Source organism: Schistocerca serialis, chromosome 1 (genome assembly GCF_023864345.2).
Source record: "Schistocerca serialis cubense isolate TAMUIC-IGC-003099 chromosome 1, iqSchSeri2.2, whole genome shotgun sequence".
Classification (NCBI taxonomy): domain Eukaryota; kingdom Metazoa; phylum Arthropoda; class Insecta; order Orthoptera; family Acrididae; genus Schistocerca; species Schistocerca serialis.
In genome coordinates, this window is record NC_064638.1 from 1,057,053,955 (window position 1) to 1,057,070,284 (window position 16,330).

The 16,330-nt window shown below is 41.6% G+C and overlaps 1 protein-coding gene across 2 annotated transcripts in view; it reads left to right on the plus strand.

Moving 5' to 3' along the window:
• The window catches only part of LOC126458917 (calcitonin gene-related peptide type 1 receptor-like), a 260,388-nt gene that overhangs the window by 179,587 nt on the left and 64,471 nt on the right, over positions 1–16,330 (plus strand). For both annotated transcript variants that reach the window (XM_050095825.1, XM_050095826.1), the window contains 2 exons: positions 12,377–12,545; positions 14,170–14,293. In XM_050095825.1, coding sequence (XP_049951782.1) covers positions 12,377–12,545; positions 14,170–14,293 — 293 coding nt within the window. The remainder of the gene's footprint in view (positions 1–12,376; positions 12,546–14,169; positions 14,294–16,330) is intronic.

The following is a 16,330-nucleotide window of genomic DNA, read 5'->3' on the forward strand; positions in this document are numbered from 1 at the left end:
TTAATGCGTCTTCAGATTATAACGTGCCATGTCTTTGATTAGAGTACTAGATACAATTGACAGTAAACTTCTTGAGTGTTTGAAAACAGGTAATGCGGTTCTTTAAATTGGAACAATTGACAGAAAATCTCTTGTTTGTATAAAACTGGTAATTCAGTTGATTAATTTGGATAGATGGGCATCAATTCTTTTAGATTGTTAAATCTTCTTGGGCTATGTACTTGGCTATAGATAGCGTCATACACTAAAGTGATAGAAAACATAAGATAGCGATGTGCACATGTACACATGGCAGTACTATCGCGTAACAACGTACAAAAGGGCAGTGTATTGACGAAACTGTCATTTTTAAACAGGTGCTTCACGTCAAAAGATTTCAGACGTTATTATTAACGCGAGTCGGGAATCAATAGACTTTGAACGCGGAATGGTAGGTGGAGCTCGACGCATGGGACATTCCATTTCGGAAATCGTTTGGGAATTCAGTATTCAATATTCCGTCATCCACAGCGTCAATAATGTGAGAATTACCCCTCCCCCAAGGCAACGCAGTGACCGACGTCTTTCACTTAACGACGGTGTTCAGTGAAATTTGCGTAGAGTTTTCAGTGCTAATAGACAAGCAACAGTACGTAAAATAAGCTGAGAAATCAGTGTGGAGCGTACGCGAACGTATTTATCGAGAAAGAGTGGTGAAATTTGGCGTTAATGGGTTATGGCATCAAATGACGAACACGGGTGTCTTTGTTAAGATCACGACGTCGCGTGCAGGGCGTCTCTTGGTCTTGCGGCCATATCGGTTGAACCCTAGGCTGTTGGAAAACCGTGGCCTGGTCAGATGAGTCTCGATTTCAGTTTGTAAGAGCTGATAGTAGGGTTCTAGTGTGGCGCAGACCCCAGGAAGCCATGGATGCAAGTTGTCAACAAGGCACTGTGCAAAATGGTGTTGGCTCCACAATGATGTGGGCTGTGTTTATATGGAATGGACTAGGTGCTGTGATCCATCTGTACCGATTATTGACCGGAAGTGTTTTATGGATGACAATGTGCCATGTCACCAGGCCACAACTGTTCGCGGCTGGTGTGATGAACACTCTGAACAATTCGAGCGAATGATTTGGCCACCCAGATATCCGACGTGAATCCTATGGAACATTTACGGAACATAATCGAGAGGTCGGTTCGTGCACAAAACCCTCCTGAACCTGCAACAGTTTTGCACTTCTGGACGGCTATAGAGGCAGCATGAATCACCATATCTCTAGGGGACTTCCAGAGACTTATTGAGTCCATGTCACGTCGTGTTGTTGCATTATGCCGGGTAAAAGAAGCTCCAAAACGATATTGAGCGGTATCCCATGACTTTTATCACCTCAGTATATGTACTAATGGTTGTATTTTCAAGATCTGCGACAGTATAGGGTGAATGATGACGAAATCTCCCTCAAAGGTCCTTGAAAAATTTGACTCTGCCTTTCTCATAGCGCTTGCACTGATATAGAATGTGATTTACATCACCAATTGCGACCACAATCTGGCATATACAGTAAGCTGATTCTATGTAAGTAGGCGGGGAGAGATCAAAGACTGAGTCGCACCCTTACAGTTTACGATATTATTTCTTCGGTGTTTGGACATTAAAAAAATGGTTCAAATGTCTCTGAGCACTATGGGACTTAACATCTGAGGTCATCAGTTCCCTAGAACTTAGAACTACTTAAACCTAACTAACCTAAGGACACCACACACATCCATGCCCGAGGCAGGATTCGAACCTGCGACGGTAGCGGTCGCGCGGTTCCAGACTGAAGCGCCTAGAACCGCTCGGCCACAGCGGCCGGCGTTTGGACATTACAAACCATGACTGTCGTCGTATGACTGGCTGTATACCTGCGTTTCTGTTACCACTTTTTGTACTTTCAGTCCATTCTTCCTGTCACGAAAGAATTACTTGTCATTTTATTTGCAGGAAGTAGTCTGTGTAAGGAGTTTTATGTCTATAGGTCTAATCGCATCTCTCGGTAGTTATCTATTTTGTCATTATACATAATGTCGAATGTGATTTAATCCAAACGAATTCTTTAACATGACCAACCTTTTTGCTTGATAATACTGATCTACTAGGTTAAGAGTATATTTACAAATTCCTTTGTTGGATTTCCGGTAGCTAATAGGTTTCAGAACGCTCTGCCAGTCAGTGAGTATTACTTATTTCGAGAGAGTTTGCGTATTCTACCGCCTGCATAACGGTAAATGTTTCAGCAAGAAATGTGGAAGCATCCCCGGGGTAGTTGAAACTTTTTGCCCCCAAAGTTAGTGGATAGAAGAAAGCACGTCCTGTATGAGGTTCCATATCCACTTTTGAGCCACCTGTATTAATTTGAGTTAGTCCTACCCACTTCCCTAGCAGGCACGACATTGGTGAAAACTGCCTATATCCATTTTCGTTGCTAGAACAATCAACATATGCTACAGGAATACACTGAGAAGGGCTACGATAGTCATATAGGAACATTGGAAGGACGTCGGTGATCTGTAATTTTCTAGTTTTTCCAGTGCTTGCACCGTTTGTAAAGAAGAAATTGTCTTTTCCACTGGTTTCTATTATATCCGGTATGAGACAGTGTTTCACATTTTTTTTTCAGTGGATGAGAAGCATGCGCCATTCTTTGTAAAACGTTTATGATCAAACGTAATGTCCTGCGAATATGTACAGGCATTTCTGTTGAATCCAGAGGGACGTTAGTGGGGTTGGAAAGCATAGCTCCGGGACAGATGCGTAGGCTCTTGTACTGTATTTTGTCCAGTAGCGCTAGGTACTTTTTAGCAAGACTGTGATCCGCCATTCATCCATAATCATACGGGAACATATCGATGCGCGATCTAGAGTAAGCAGAAATCAAAGCGGAGACCCCACAATACTCTCGCCACCTGTTCTTCTGTTTAAATAGTTTGTAGTCTCTTAGGATGCACATCAGAGCATATGCAACATAACAGCATCCCTTTCTGCTTCCCGTACCGGAAATACCTTGGTTCCATTTACACACGGCAACGTCCCCTCCTGCCGTATTTCTATAGGAAACCGCCCCAAAAGTTGCGGGGTCACGCCTCACGTTCATCTCTCAAGTGCCCTGTACTCATTATTACTCGCCGGAAATAGGTAACATATTAAGATACTCGCTAGGGAGATACCGTCCACGTCACTTGGAACGTCTGTCTGAACAGCTCAGAACATCTTATCAACAAAGGAAATACCCTGTATGGCTCTGAGCACTATGGGACTCAACTGCTGAGGTCATTAGTCCCCTAGAACTTAGAACTAGTTAAACCTAACTAACCTAAGGACATCACAAACATCCATGCCCGAGGCAGGATTCGAACCTGCGACCGTAGCGGTCTTGCGGTTCCAGACTGCAGCGCCTTTAACCGCACGGCCACTTCAGCCGGCTCAAATACCCTGTATGAATCCGCGATCATTGTGAATACTTTGCGAAGAAAACCGTGGACGTCCAGATTAGGCGTAGGTTTTATTGATGCTGGCACTGAACCTTGTTTTACAAGGCCTCCTTTTACACAATCGACTTCCTTGCCTCATCTGATAATCCAGACAAGAGAGTCCATTGTAGCGCCACTGGTGCTTTATTCTTTTTGTGTCGTTGTTTCGAGGAGCCATTTTCGTTTACACGCCAGTATCAAAAATGTGTTAGTGGTGAGAGCTGTCTGCTGTGTATTTTGCATCAGAACCAAGAAGGGAGGGGTCATTAGGCCGAAAAAGTGAAGCGTGCCTCCGCCGTAATGGTGAGTCTTACTGAAGTGCTACAATTGCAGGTCTGTTTTTCGATTTCACTTAAAACAGGAATGAAACGTTCGGTTGCTTTGCTGTGATGCACACCATATTCGACGAGTGAGAATTGGCGTTAAAAAATTAAGTTTTCAACTATCTGATGATAAGCATTCATCCACGAAAGTACAATATATGTTTTCAAAGTACGTACTCAGAAATGACCATCAATTCAACGCATTAACACCAAGAGGATAGATTTAACACAGGTCTTTAACGGAGAAATAGATTTCTAAGACTCATCAAGATGGTAGACAGGCTTCAGCTGAGGATAACCTACAGTTCACAACACTTAGAGCAAACTTGACGTCATTTTAATGTCACACGCAGTTATCGAAGTCCGCTGGACCTGCTATCGATTTTCCTTAACATTCGATGCTGGATGTTTCGGAAATACCGTAATGTATTCCGTAATTTCATATCGTAACATGTTTGTCATGAAAGTTTGCCGTTTCAAGGCAATGGTGCACTGCAGATTTATAAGGGCACGTCATTTTGGGTATGATTTGTTATAATTAAACGTCACATAATGACGCACATGCGGTAAAGACTTCATGAACTTTAAGTTAAAGTGCAAAAAGAAGCTTCAGCTAGTTCATCGTGGTTTAGTGGTTAAAAGCATTGGATTACGGAGTGTAGCACAGGTATACAGCTGATTTGCATCCTGCCGTATCGGAATTTTTTTTCATCTTCACATTTATAAAAGGTTCTGGAACTACCTTACTAAGTTAATAAGGTTCTGTAAGGCCAAAACTGCCTTGCTGTTCTGGTACTGCGAACGGCTGAAAGCAAGGGGAAACTACAGCCGTAATTTTTCCCGAGGGCATGCAGCTTTACTGTATGGTTAAATGATGATGGCGTCCTCTTGGGTAAAATATTCCGGAGGTAAAATAATCCCCCATTCGGATCTCCGGGCGGGGACTACTCAAGAGGACGTCGTTATCAGGAGAAAGAAAACTGGCGTTCTACGGATCGGAGCGTGGAATGTCAGATCCCTTAATCGGGCAGGTAGGTTAGAAAATTTAAAAAGGGAAATGGATAGGTTAAAGTTAGATATAGTGGGAATTAGTGAAGTTCGGTGGCAGGAGGAATAAGACATTTGGTCAGGTGATTACAGGGTTATAAATACAAAATGAAATAAGGGTAATGCAGGAGTAGGTTTAATAATGAATAAAAAAAATAGGAGTGCGGGTTAGCTACTACAAACAGCATAGTGAACGCATTATTGTGGCCAAGATAGACACAAAGCCCATGCCTACTACAGTAGTACAAGTTTATATTGCAACTATCTCTGCAGATGATGAAGAAATAGATGAAATGTATGATGAGATAAAAGAAATTATTCAGGTAGTGAAGGGAGACGAAAATTTAATAGTCATGGGTGACTGGAATTCGTCAGTAGGAAAAGGGAGAGAAGGAAACATAGTAGGTGAATATGGATTGGGGGGAAGGAATGAAAGAGGAAGCCACCTTGTAGAATTTTGCACAGAGCATAACTTAATCATAGCTAACACTTGGTTCAAGAATCATAAAAGAAGGTTGTATACCTGGAAGAATCCTGGAGATACTAAAAGGTATCAGATAGATTATATAATGGTAAGACAGAGATTTAGGAACCAGGTTTTAAATTGTAAGACATTTCCAGGGGCAGATGTGGATTCTGACCACAATCTATTGGTTATGAACTGCAGATTGAAACTGAAGAAACTGCAAAAAGGTGGGAATTTAAGAAGATGGGACCTGGATAAACTGAAAGAACCAGAGGTTGTACAGAGTTTCAGGGAGAGCATAAGGGAACAATTGACAGGAATGGGGGAAAGAAATACAGTAGAAAAAGAATGGGCAGCTCTGAGGGATGAAGTAGTGAAGGCAGCAGAGGATCAAGTAGGTAAAAAGACGAGGGCTAATAGAAATCCTTGGGTAACAGAAGAAATATTGAATCATAAAAGGAGGCTGTATACATGGAAGAATCCTGGAGATACTGACAGAAATATTGAATTTAATTGATGAAAGGAGAAAATACACTCCTGGAAATGGAAAAAAGAACACATTGACACCGGTGTGTCAGACCCACCATACTTGCTCCGGACACTGCGAGAGGGCTGTACAAGCAATGATCACACGCACGGCACAGCGGACACACCAGGAACCGCGGTGTTGGCCGTCGAATGGCGCTAGCTGCGCAGCATTTGTGCACCGCCGCTGTCAGTGTCAGCCAGTTTGCCGGGCATACGGAGCTCCATCGCAGTCTTTAACACTGGTAGCATGCCGCGACAGCGTGGACGTGAACCGTATGTGCAGTTGACGGACTTTGAGCGAGGGCGTATAGTGGGCATGCGGGAGGCCGGGTGGACGTACCGCCGAATTGCTCAACACGTGGGGCGTGAGGTCTCCACAGTACATCGATGTTGTCGCCAGTGGTCGGCGGAAGGTGCACGTGCCCGTCGACCTGGGACCGGACCGCAGCGACGCACGGATGCACGCCAAGACCGTAGGATCCTACGCAGTGCCATAGGGGACCGCACCGCCACTTCCCAGCAAATTAGGGACACTGTTGCTCCTGGGGTATCGGCGAGGACCATTCGCAACCGTCTCCATGAAGCTGGGCTACGGTCCCGCACACCGTTAGGCCGTCTTCCGCTCACGCCCCAACATCGTGCAGCCCGCCTCCAGTGGTGTCGCGACAGGCGTGAATGGAGGGACGAATGGAGACGTGTCGTCTTCAGCGATGAGAGTCGCTTCTGCCTTGGTGCCAATGATGGTCGTATGCGTGTTTGGCGCCGTCCAGGTGAGCGCCACAATCAGGACTGCATACGACCGAGGCACACAGGGCCAACACCCGGCATCATGGTGTGGGGAGCGATCTCCTACACTGGCCGTACACCACTGGTGATCGTCGAGGGGACACTGAATAGTGCACGGTACATCCAAACCGTCATCGAACCCATCGTTCTACCATTCCTAGACCGGCAAGGGAACTTGCTGTTCCAACAGGACAATGCACGTCCGCATGTATCCCGTGCCACCCAACGTGCTCTAGAAGGTGTAAGTCAACTACCCTGGCCAGCAAGATCTCCGGATCTGTCCCCCATTGAGCATGTTTGGGACTGGATGAAGCGTCGTCTCATGCAGTCTGCACGTCCAGCACGAACGCTGGTCCAACTGAGGCGCCAGGTGGAAATGGCATGGCAAGCCGTTCCACAGGACTACATCCAGCATCTCTACGATCGTCTCCATGGGAGAATAGCAGCCTGCATTGCTGCGAAAGGTGGATATACACTGTACTAGTGCCGACATTGTGCATGCTCTGTTGCCTGTGTCTATGTGCCTGTGGTTCTGTCAGTGTGATCATGTGATGTATCTGACCCCAGGAATGTGTCAATAAAGTTTCCCCTTCCTGGGACAATGAATTCACGGTGTTCTTATTTCAATTTCCAGGAGTGTATAAAAATGCAGTAAATGAGGCAGGCAATAAGGAATACAAACGTCTCAAAAATGAGATCGACAGGAAGTGCAAAATGGCTAAGCAGGGATGGCTAGAGGACAAATGTAAGGATGTAGAGGTCTCACTAGGGATAAGATAGATACTGCCTACAGGAAAATTAAAGAGACCTTTGGAGAGAAGAGAACCACTTGTATGAATATCAAGAGCTCAGATGGCAACCCAGTTCTAAGCAAAGAAGGGAAGGCAGAAAGGTGGAAGGAGTATATAGAGGGTTTATACAAGGGCGATGTACTTGAGGACAATGTTATGGAAATGGAAGAGGATGTAGATGAAGACGAAATGGGAGATAAGATACTGCGTGAAGAGTTTGACAGAGCACTGAAAGACCTGAGTCGAAACAAGGCCCCGGGCGTAGACAACATTCCATTAGAACTACTGATGGCCTTGAGAGAGCCATTCATGACAAAACTCTACCATCTGGTGAGGAAGATGTATGAGACAGGCGAAATACCCTCAGAATTCAAGAAGAATATAATAATTCCAATCCCAAAGAAAGCCGGTGTTGACATATGTGAAAATTACCGAACTATCAGTTTAATAAGTCACAGCTGCAAAATACCAACGCGAATTCTTTACAGACGAATGGAAAAACTGGTAGAAGCGGACCTCGGGGAAGATCAGTTGGGATTCCGTAGAAATGTTGGAACACGTGAGGCAATACTAACGTTACGACTTATCTTAGAAGAAAAACTAAGAAAAGGCAAACCTACGTTTCTAGCATTTGTAGACTTAGAGAAAGCTTTTGACAATGTTAACTGGAATACTCTGTTTCAAATTCTGAAGGTGGCAGGGGTAAAATACAGGGAACGAAAGGCTATTTACAATTTGTACAGAAACCAGATGGCAGTTATAGGAGTCGAGGGGCATGAAAGGGAAGCAGTGGTTGGGAAAGGAGTGAGATAGGGTTGTAGCCTCTCCCCGATGTTATTCAATCTGTATACTGAGCAAGCAGTAAAGGAAACAAAAGAAAACTTCGGAGTAGGTATTAAAATTCATGGAGAAGAAGTAAAAACTTTGAGGTTCGCCGATGACATTGTAATTCTGTCAGAGACAGCAAAGGACTTGGAAGAGCAGTTGAACGGAATGGACAGTGTCTTGAAAGGAGGATATAAGATGAACATCAACAAAAGCAAAACGAGTATAATGGAATGTAGTCAAACTAAATCAGGTGATGCTGAGGGAATTAGATTAGGAAATGAGACACTTAAAGTAGTAAAGGAGTTTTGCTATAACTGATGATGGTCGAAGTAGAGAGGATATAAAATGTAGACTGGCAATGGGAAGGAAAGCGTTTCTGAAGAAGAGAAATTTGTTAACATCGAGTATAGATTTAAGCGTCAGCAAGTCGTTTCTGAAAGTAATTGTATGGAGTGTAGCCATGTATGGAAGTGAAACATGGACGATAACTAGTTTGGATAAGAAGAGAATAGAAGCTTTCGAAATGTGGTGCTACAGAAGAATGCTGAAGATAAGGTGGGTAGATCACGTAACTAATGAGGAGGTATTGAATAGAATTGGGGAGAAGAGAAGTTTGTGGCACAACTTGACTAGAAGAAGGGATCGGTTGGTAGGACATGTTTTGAGGCATCAAGGGATCACAAATTTAGCATTGGAGGGCACCGTGGAGGGTAAAAATCGTAGAGGGAGACCAAGAGATGAATACACTAAGCAGATTCAGAAGGATGTAGGTTGCAGTAGGTACTGGGAGATGAAGGAGCTTGCACAGGATAGAGTAGCATGGAGAGCTGCATCAAACCAGTCTCAGGACTGAAGACCACAACAACAACAATATTTGATGCTATGTAAATGTAGAAGTGTGCACTCTCTGTCTCTGTCTCTCTCTCTCTCTCGCTCTGTCTCTCGCTCTCTCTCTCTCTCTCTCTCTCTCTCTCTCTCTCTCTCTCTCTCAGGAGTGAATCGTAATTGTCACCAATTTACAAATTAAGCATGAAATACGTAAACAGGAATAAATATTCAGAGCACAATGATCTTCTGCTAAAACAAACTACTAATCAGTAAAAAAAGCATAGAAAAGAGCGACCATTTGCGAAAGAATTAATAGGTAACTTAGTCTTAGCGATCCATTAAGAAAACTTAGGAGCTGGTTCTTTTAGAACATTTCTCTGACGAACAAAAATGTCTTCAATTAAAGTACACCGTTCACCATCAACATGGCATTTTTCGTAATTCTGTAATAACAAATTTTACCAATACCGGCGCGTTTTCGAGAGATCCTCAATATTTTGGTTGGTTACATATTTACGCTCTGGCACGGACGGCGCACACGCAAAAGACGCACATACTTAGAATCGAGTATGTCGAGAAAGTCGCTAGAGTAAAAGGGCTATAGTTCTGCTTTGATAATGGCAGTACCCAAAATGAAGTAATAAATAAAGAATTTTATTAAGCATTTTGCAGTTTTTATTCATAAAAAGACTCAGAACATCGTTCTTCACACTAAAATTATACTCGGAAATTTTCAGATCCTCTCAGATCAACGCAGTTCATACTGCAATCTCTCAAGCTTTTGAGATAAAGACAAAAATACAAAGGGGAGGGGCCATTTCATCCCATGTAAAAATGCTCCGTACGAGGATACAACCAACATGAGTTGTCCGGGGAGATTAGTCACCCTTTCACCCGCACCTCTCACCACTTGTTAACACTCAAAGGAACATTTTCTATACTCTGCCCAATTACAAGGTTTCTACGCCTTTCGCCTTTGTCAGTCTCCGTACCGTGAGAACTACAGCTCGTAAATGCTTTTTTTTTTTTTTTTTTTTGTGAAATGAACAGATTAGCTACCGTTGTCAACAGAACTAAGTAGTATATTCGTTTACTTAACAGGGAATACTAACATTGTCGCTATGAGCAGCTGCAGTAATTGATTTTAGAGAGTTTATTTATGTTTTTTATGTTATTTCTGATCCCTAGTTAGTTATACCTGATAACAAAAGATGGTTAAGGATTGTATTTGTTCTCTCTGGATTCAGAGGGAGCGTGCCATTTGTCTGTAAATAGAGCCGCGTGTGATCTGAGTCAGCCATACTGGATCGTATCAGGCTATTGCCCTGAGAGGCGGTGTATCTCATGTCTCCGTGACGACAACTGTACAGCTTCAGGTGACTGAGGCGTTGCCCAGCATCCCTGATGCTACTACACCTTCCAGTGCACCTGGCATTCGATTTGTCATCACAACAAAGAGGACGCTGAACAGTGGCGGGCCAGAGGGTCTCTGAGCAGAAGGGGAGTGAGAACCTAGCTGTACAGTTGTTCCTGTTCGCTTTAACGGCAGGTATGAAGTATTGATTGTTTGATAAGATCGTTGAGCCAGCATCAGTCATGTTGGGACTGAGAACATCTTCCAGAAAAGTTCAAATTTTCCCAGAAGGAGGGCCTATTCGTAACTGGGAGTTGTAACGTTAGGTGTGCTTTGAGGCCCCTCATGAAACTAACAGATCAGGAAGCAAGACCAGAATGGACTCTGTAGGTTTTCAGGGGCGTATAACCCAGTGCAAGATGTTCGAAATTCTGAGAAAAGTGGGAGTATGCTACAGAGAAAGACGGGTGATATACAATACGTACGACGGAACAATATGTAGACGGAACAATAAGACTGGAAAATCTAGAACGAAGTGCTCGGATTAAGAAGTGCGTAAAACATGAATGCAGCCTTTCGCCCCCTTCTGTCATCGAAGAAGCAATGACGGAAATAAAGAAAAGGATCAAGCGTGAGATGAAAATTCAGTGTGAAAGGATATCAATGATAAGTTTCGCTGATGGCTTTGATATCCTCAATGAAAGTGAGGAAGAACTGCACGATCTGTTGAATGAACAATCTGATGAGTAGAAAATATGAATAAAGAGCAAACCTGAGAAGGACAAAAGTAATGAGAAGTAGCAGAAATGAGAATAGTAAGAAACTTAAAACGTCAAAATTGGTGGTCACGATGTAGACTAAGTTAAGGAATCGTGCTACCGTGGAAGCAAAGTAATCCATGACGGGTGAAGAAAGTGGAACATAAAAAGCAGACTAGCACAGGCAAAGAGGACATTTCTGGCCAAGAGAAGTCCACTGCTGTCAAACATGGCATTAATTTCAGAAATAGATTTCTGAGAATTTGCGTTTGGAGCACTGCATTGTATTGTAGTGAATCATGGACAATGGAAAACCGGAACAGAGGAGAATCGAAGAGTTTGAGATGTGGTGTTATAGAAGAATGTTGAAAATCAGATGGATTAATAAGATAACAAAGGAGGAGTTTCTCCGCAGAATCGACGAAGAAAGGAGACAAGCAAAAGGGACAGGATAATAGGACACGCGTTAAGGCCTCAGGGAGTAACCTCCATGATACTAGAGGCAACCATAAAGGATAAAAATTGTAGGAGAAGACAGATATTGGAATACATCCAGCAAATAAGGATGTAAGTGCTACTCTGGAACTAATAGTTTGACGCAGGATAGGAACTCGTAGTGGTTGCATCAAATCAATCAGGAATGAGAAAAAAGAGTGATTTGGATGCAGCTGTTGCGTACGCTCTAGGTGCAGCTAGATGCAAGTTGTGGGTCATGGTGATACCAGGGATGCCAGACACCTGGGTTCTAACATCATCCTTGGATCTTATGGGAGCTGACTGCAGTGATGAAGGGAGTACATTCATTCATGGGGTGGAACGCAGACCACGGTTTGTATCATCCTTCTCCTTTGCTATTCTTCTTGATGTTGCAGTTTCAGTCTTCAGAAATGAATCTGATTAGTAGCTAGTTATTAATATTCTCTACAAATGCAGTTTATCTTGTCTAGTTGCTATAGTAATGTTATCTATCACGATGTGCCTATGGGACATATGCGCAGGATCAAAGCATAAAGAAAAGAAGTCACACGAAATGATATATTCCTTAATAACTCACTTAGGCAATGACTGCATACAAGGAACTTCCAGGTTAGAACTGTTGCTGTTGTAACAAAGTTCATGTTCTGTCTCTTACACCAGTGTTCCTGTGAATTATTTGTTTTCATTTTTTCCAGATTACGCAAACAAGGAGTGTTTTGCAAATGGCACATGGTTTGCTACCACTAATTATGAAGGTTGCAACATTGTTCCAAACACAAAAACTCGTCTAATTTTCCAAATATCGATGCTTGGCATATCAATTGGTTCTGTATTTCCTGCCATTGTCATCTGTTTTTCATATAAGTAAGTAATATCTTTTGAGCTACTATTATCATAAATAATAATAATAAAGTCCATGTAAAGTGGTGAACGAGAGAAAATACAAATATGAAAATTGCTGTTCTTTTCGAAGTTTATTGTGGTGGTCATGAAATTGTATGCATCCAAAGCTGTCGATATTCCGTCATTTTGCTGTCTACAATTAGATATTTGTTCCTCAACTTAGATTATACTTTATAAAGAACTTGAAGCTTTTACAATTTATTCGTACTTACCCAAATAAAATCACATATTGCACCAATATGAGGAGCTACAAAGTAACAAGAACGTAATCTCTACGCATCTATGCAGTCACCCTTCCACGTTCGAAGAAATGAAGGTCTGTACAGTTCAATAATGGTATATTTCCCTCACCTCCATATCCTCCCACTTCTTGTACAGCCATTCCGTCTGTACATCTACCGGTCTAACTGCTTCTTAGGTGAGTAGTAATGGGTACTGGTCTTTTAACCAAAAATGTATCTGCCTTCACTTTAAAAGCAGACTCATATTCACCAGAGAACATAATAATTCTCCATTGATCTGCATTCTGTAGGGTAACATCCAAACTGCTCGGCACCTCGCATACATATGAAGCCTTCGGTGCATAGTAATCGTTGATGCGACACCTCACGCGGTTGCAGCAAAACTAGACCACAGCTGGGTTGAGGCTTCAGTCCTTTTTCATTTAGTGTGTAACAGCAAATATGTGTGACTGGTGCCCATTCATACCAATTGTCCAGTTTTGACAGAACCTTCTGGATGCCAGACATGGATCTGAAATTGCTATATGCTCTATGAACGACAGAAGAATGTGTACTCAACCACTGGGAAACCTTTGTCTGAGTCTCATAACCTTTGTCTGAGTCTGACCTCTGTCCATTTTGACGATGACATTCCACTGAAGTGCATACAGTAAATGATGTTTTGATACTAAGCTGTCCACCTTCAGGTATCTTACCTCACCCTAAGTGTCAAGTGTCAAGTTTTCTATGTGAACATGACACGATCAGATTGCAATATTGCTGATTTACATAAAGTAAATTTATGAAGTCATAGTATGATGATAGTATATTCAGTTCTTGTATCAATTGCTTTGTGTTTTTTCAAGTTGTTAGTGTTTATTTTCTAATTTACAGAAACTATTGTCCTTCTGACACCACATTCTTAATTTTGTTTATGTATCACATCAACTCTCTCTTCACAAATTCCATATTAACGACTATTAAATTTTAATGGTGAATGTTTACCAGTGAGAGCACACACCTTCTTGTGTAACATCAGTCCTTGTTGAACATTAAATTAGAAAGTCAAACCTGATTTGAATATTTCTTAAGCCACAAGGAGCCCTATATCCTAATAAGCACGACTACTTTTACTAACTATAAGATAAACCGATTAATTTACTGTATAACTATGTACTGAACAAAATACAGTGTGCAATATTATACTGCTTTGCTGTAACATACCCCATTTGATCATAGCTCTGATATCAGTGTGCTATACACCAAAGAGGAGATTTTCATAGTACTATTACATTAATTATCTGAGTTTAATTATGGTTGATTATTATGGATTCCTCATGTTATTTCTTGTTTTGTTTCTTCAGGAAGTTGCGCGTTCTGAGAGTCACTCTGCACAGGAACCTGATGTGTGCTATTGTAATTAGAAGTATTCTCACAATTTCCATCAAAGCTGGCATTATTCTTGAAGCTCTTCTTGCTGTAGATAGTGTAAGTTACTAATCTTTTCAGTGCTTATTGTAAATATTATGTATAATGTAAAATACTTTATTTTAATTCAGAATGAATGTAACAAAAGTATGCTAGAACATTTTGAGACATAACATGGCTTAACTTTGAACAAAATAGATACAATCTGAGTCTTGCTGAAAAAATTGGAAATCTAGCTGAATCTCTTGTTTTAGAAATTGTAAAAATCCTCACTGTTGCTGTAGTTGTTCTCAAATGGAATATCTATTCATGGTAACAGACTGAAACTTAAGACTGTCACATGAAACACTCAGTGTTACTATATGAAATGTAAATTCTTAAATCAGTAACATGCAGTTCTACTGACGTGAATAATACTATTAATTACCAGAAGAAATGCGGCATGTCCCTCATGAGTAGTTTTGATAACTTCTTTCTTATAACACATTTCTTAAGGTTTGCTTCCACAGTGGGATTTTTTAACTAAGCTGAGTGTATTGGATACAAGTAACAAAAATAAAATTAAGTGCTTATTAAAACTAATTACTTTAAAAAATATTGAAGATGAAATTTGTAATATAGCACATTTTCATCTTTACAGTATGCACAATAGTACTACGAAATAACCTTCGTTTTAGAGCAATAGGAGAGGTTCTAGCACTTATTAACGAGCACTATGACTTAATGTTGTACAAGGCCTTTAAGACTGTCAATTTTTGCAGCAGAAGTATGCAACAAGAGTGTAGCAACGATAAGATCTGGTGGAACTTAAATAATTTAAAGAATAAAGGCAACAACTCACCAAATAGTAGAGGTCTCAAATCGTCAAAAGTCAAATAAACAAGATTGAGAACTTTTATAGCAGTTGGAGAACCTTTTTCGAGTTATAGAGTGCATGCGCTCGCGCTTACACACACACACACACACACACACACACACACACACCTTTACGGCCAGTTTGTGCCGGGTGGCTAGGCAGAATTGTGGTGAAACTTGGTGCCAGTGTGACATTATTAATCCATCTTATACCTCACACGAACTTCTGAACTTTAGCCTTTATTTTATTTTATTTTATTTTTTAATGTGCAGATGCCTTGCTGTTTGATGCTCAAGGATGACGTCGTAGGGCGCCTTGCTTCTGCATTATTACATAATAATGTTGTAGGCACCTTGTAGCCAAATTTCAAACTTCTACACCGCAATGGGAAGCAATTACGAATTTCAAAAGAGTGATCCTTTAATTGTGTTGTGCTGTGTACCGGTATATTAATACAGTTGAAGAAGCGTGACCATTGTGACTAATATCCATAACCGTAAAGAGAACGAAAAAGTAAATTCGACAATGGTGCACACATTTTTAGAGATAAAATGGATACCGTACGTGTTCGGCTCGATACCAATTGTCTCATCATCATTTGCCGCATAGCGGATAGCCGGCGGCCTAATCGACCAAACACTGCCAACTAATATGACGTGAAGCGAAGGTCTAAGCAACACGGGGTGAAACTGGTAAACTCATATAGGGACGTCGGGTAACACGCCAGAGATCCACTGCCACGCCGCATGGTTCGCTGCCAAATCACTTGGAGCGTTGTAAGTTTATTAATCCATCAACTTGCTTTGTTAGTGGACGAGGTTTGGTCTTTCATGATTTTTTTCGTTTCATAGTTAACGGAAGTGGGTTTCATCACAGTGTGCTTCTGATTACGACTTCTCGTGTGTATTGCACTCTTATCTTACTAGTATCGTAATTGCGTTCATCTCTCGTACGTAATATTGGGTGGGGTAAGCATTACAAATTTGTTTCTCTTTCATATAAAATAAAAGCTGCTTTCGATGCACGGTGTTAAGTGGACGTCTGCGTATCTATTACTACTTCCAAATCTGAGGGTGAATTGCTCGATTTAAAAACATTGTAAGCATATTGCTCGTATTCTGTGAAGTTTTGTTTGCATACGTTTCCCGTTCTTCCTCATATTGACGACATTGATATTCAAGTTTTTGTACCTTGCCACAGAATGAGTACGTAATTATACTTTGAATGATGTCGTTTCTTGC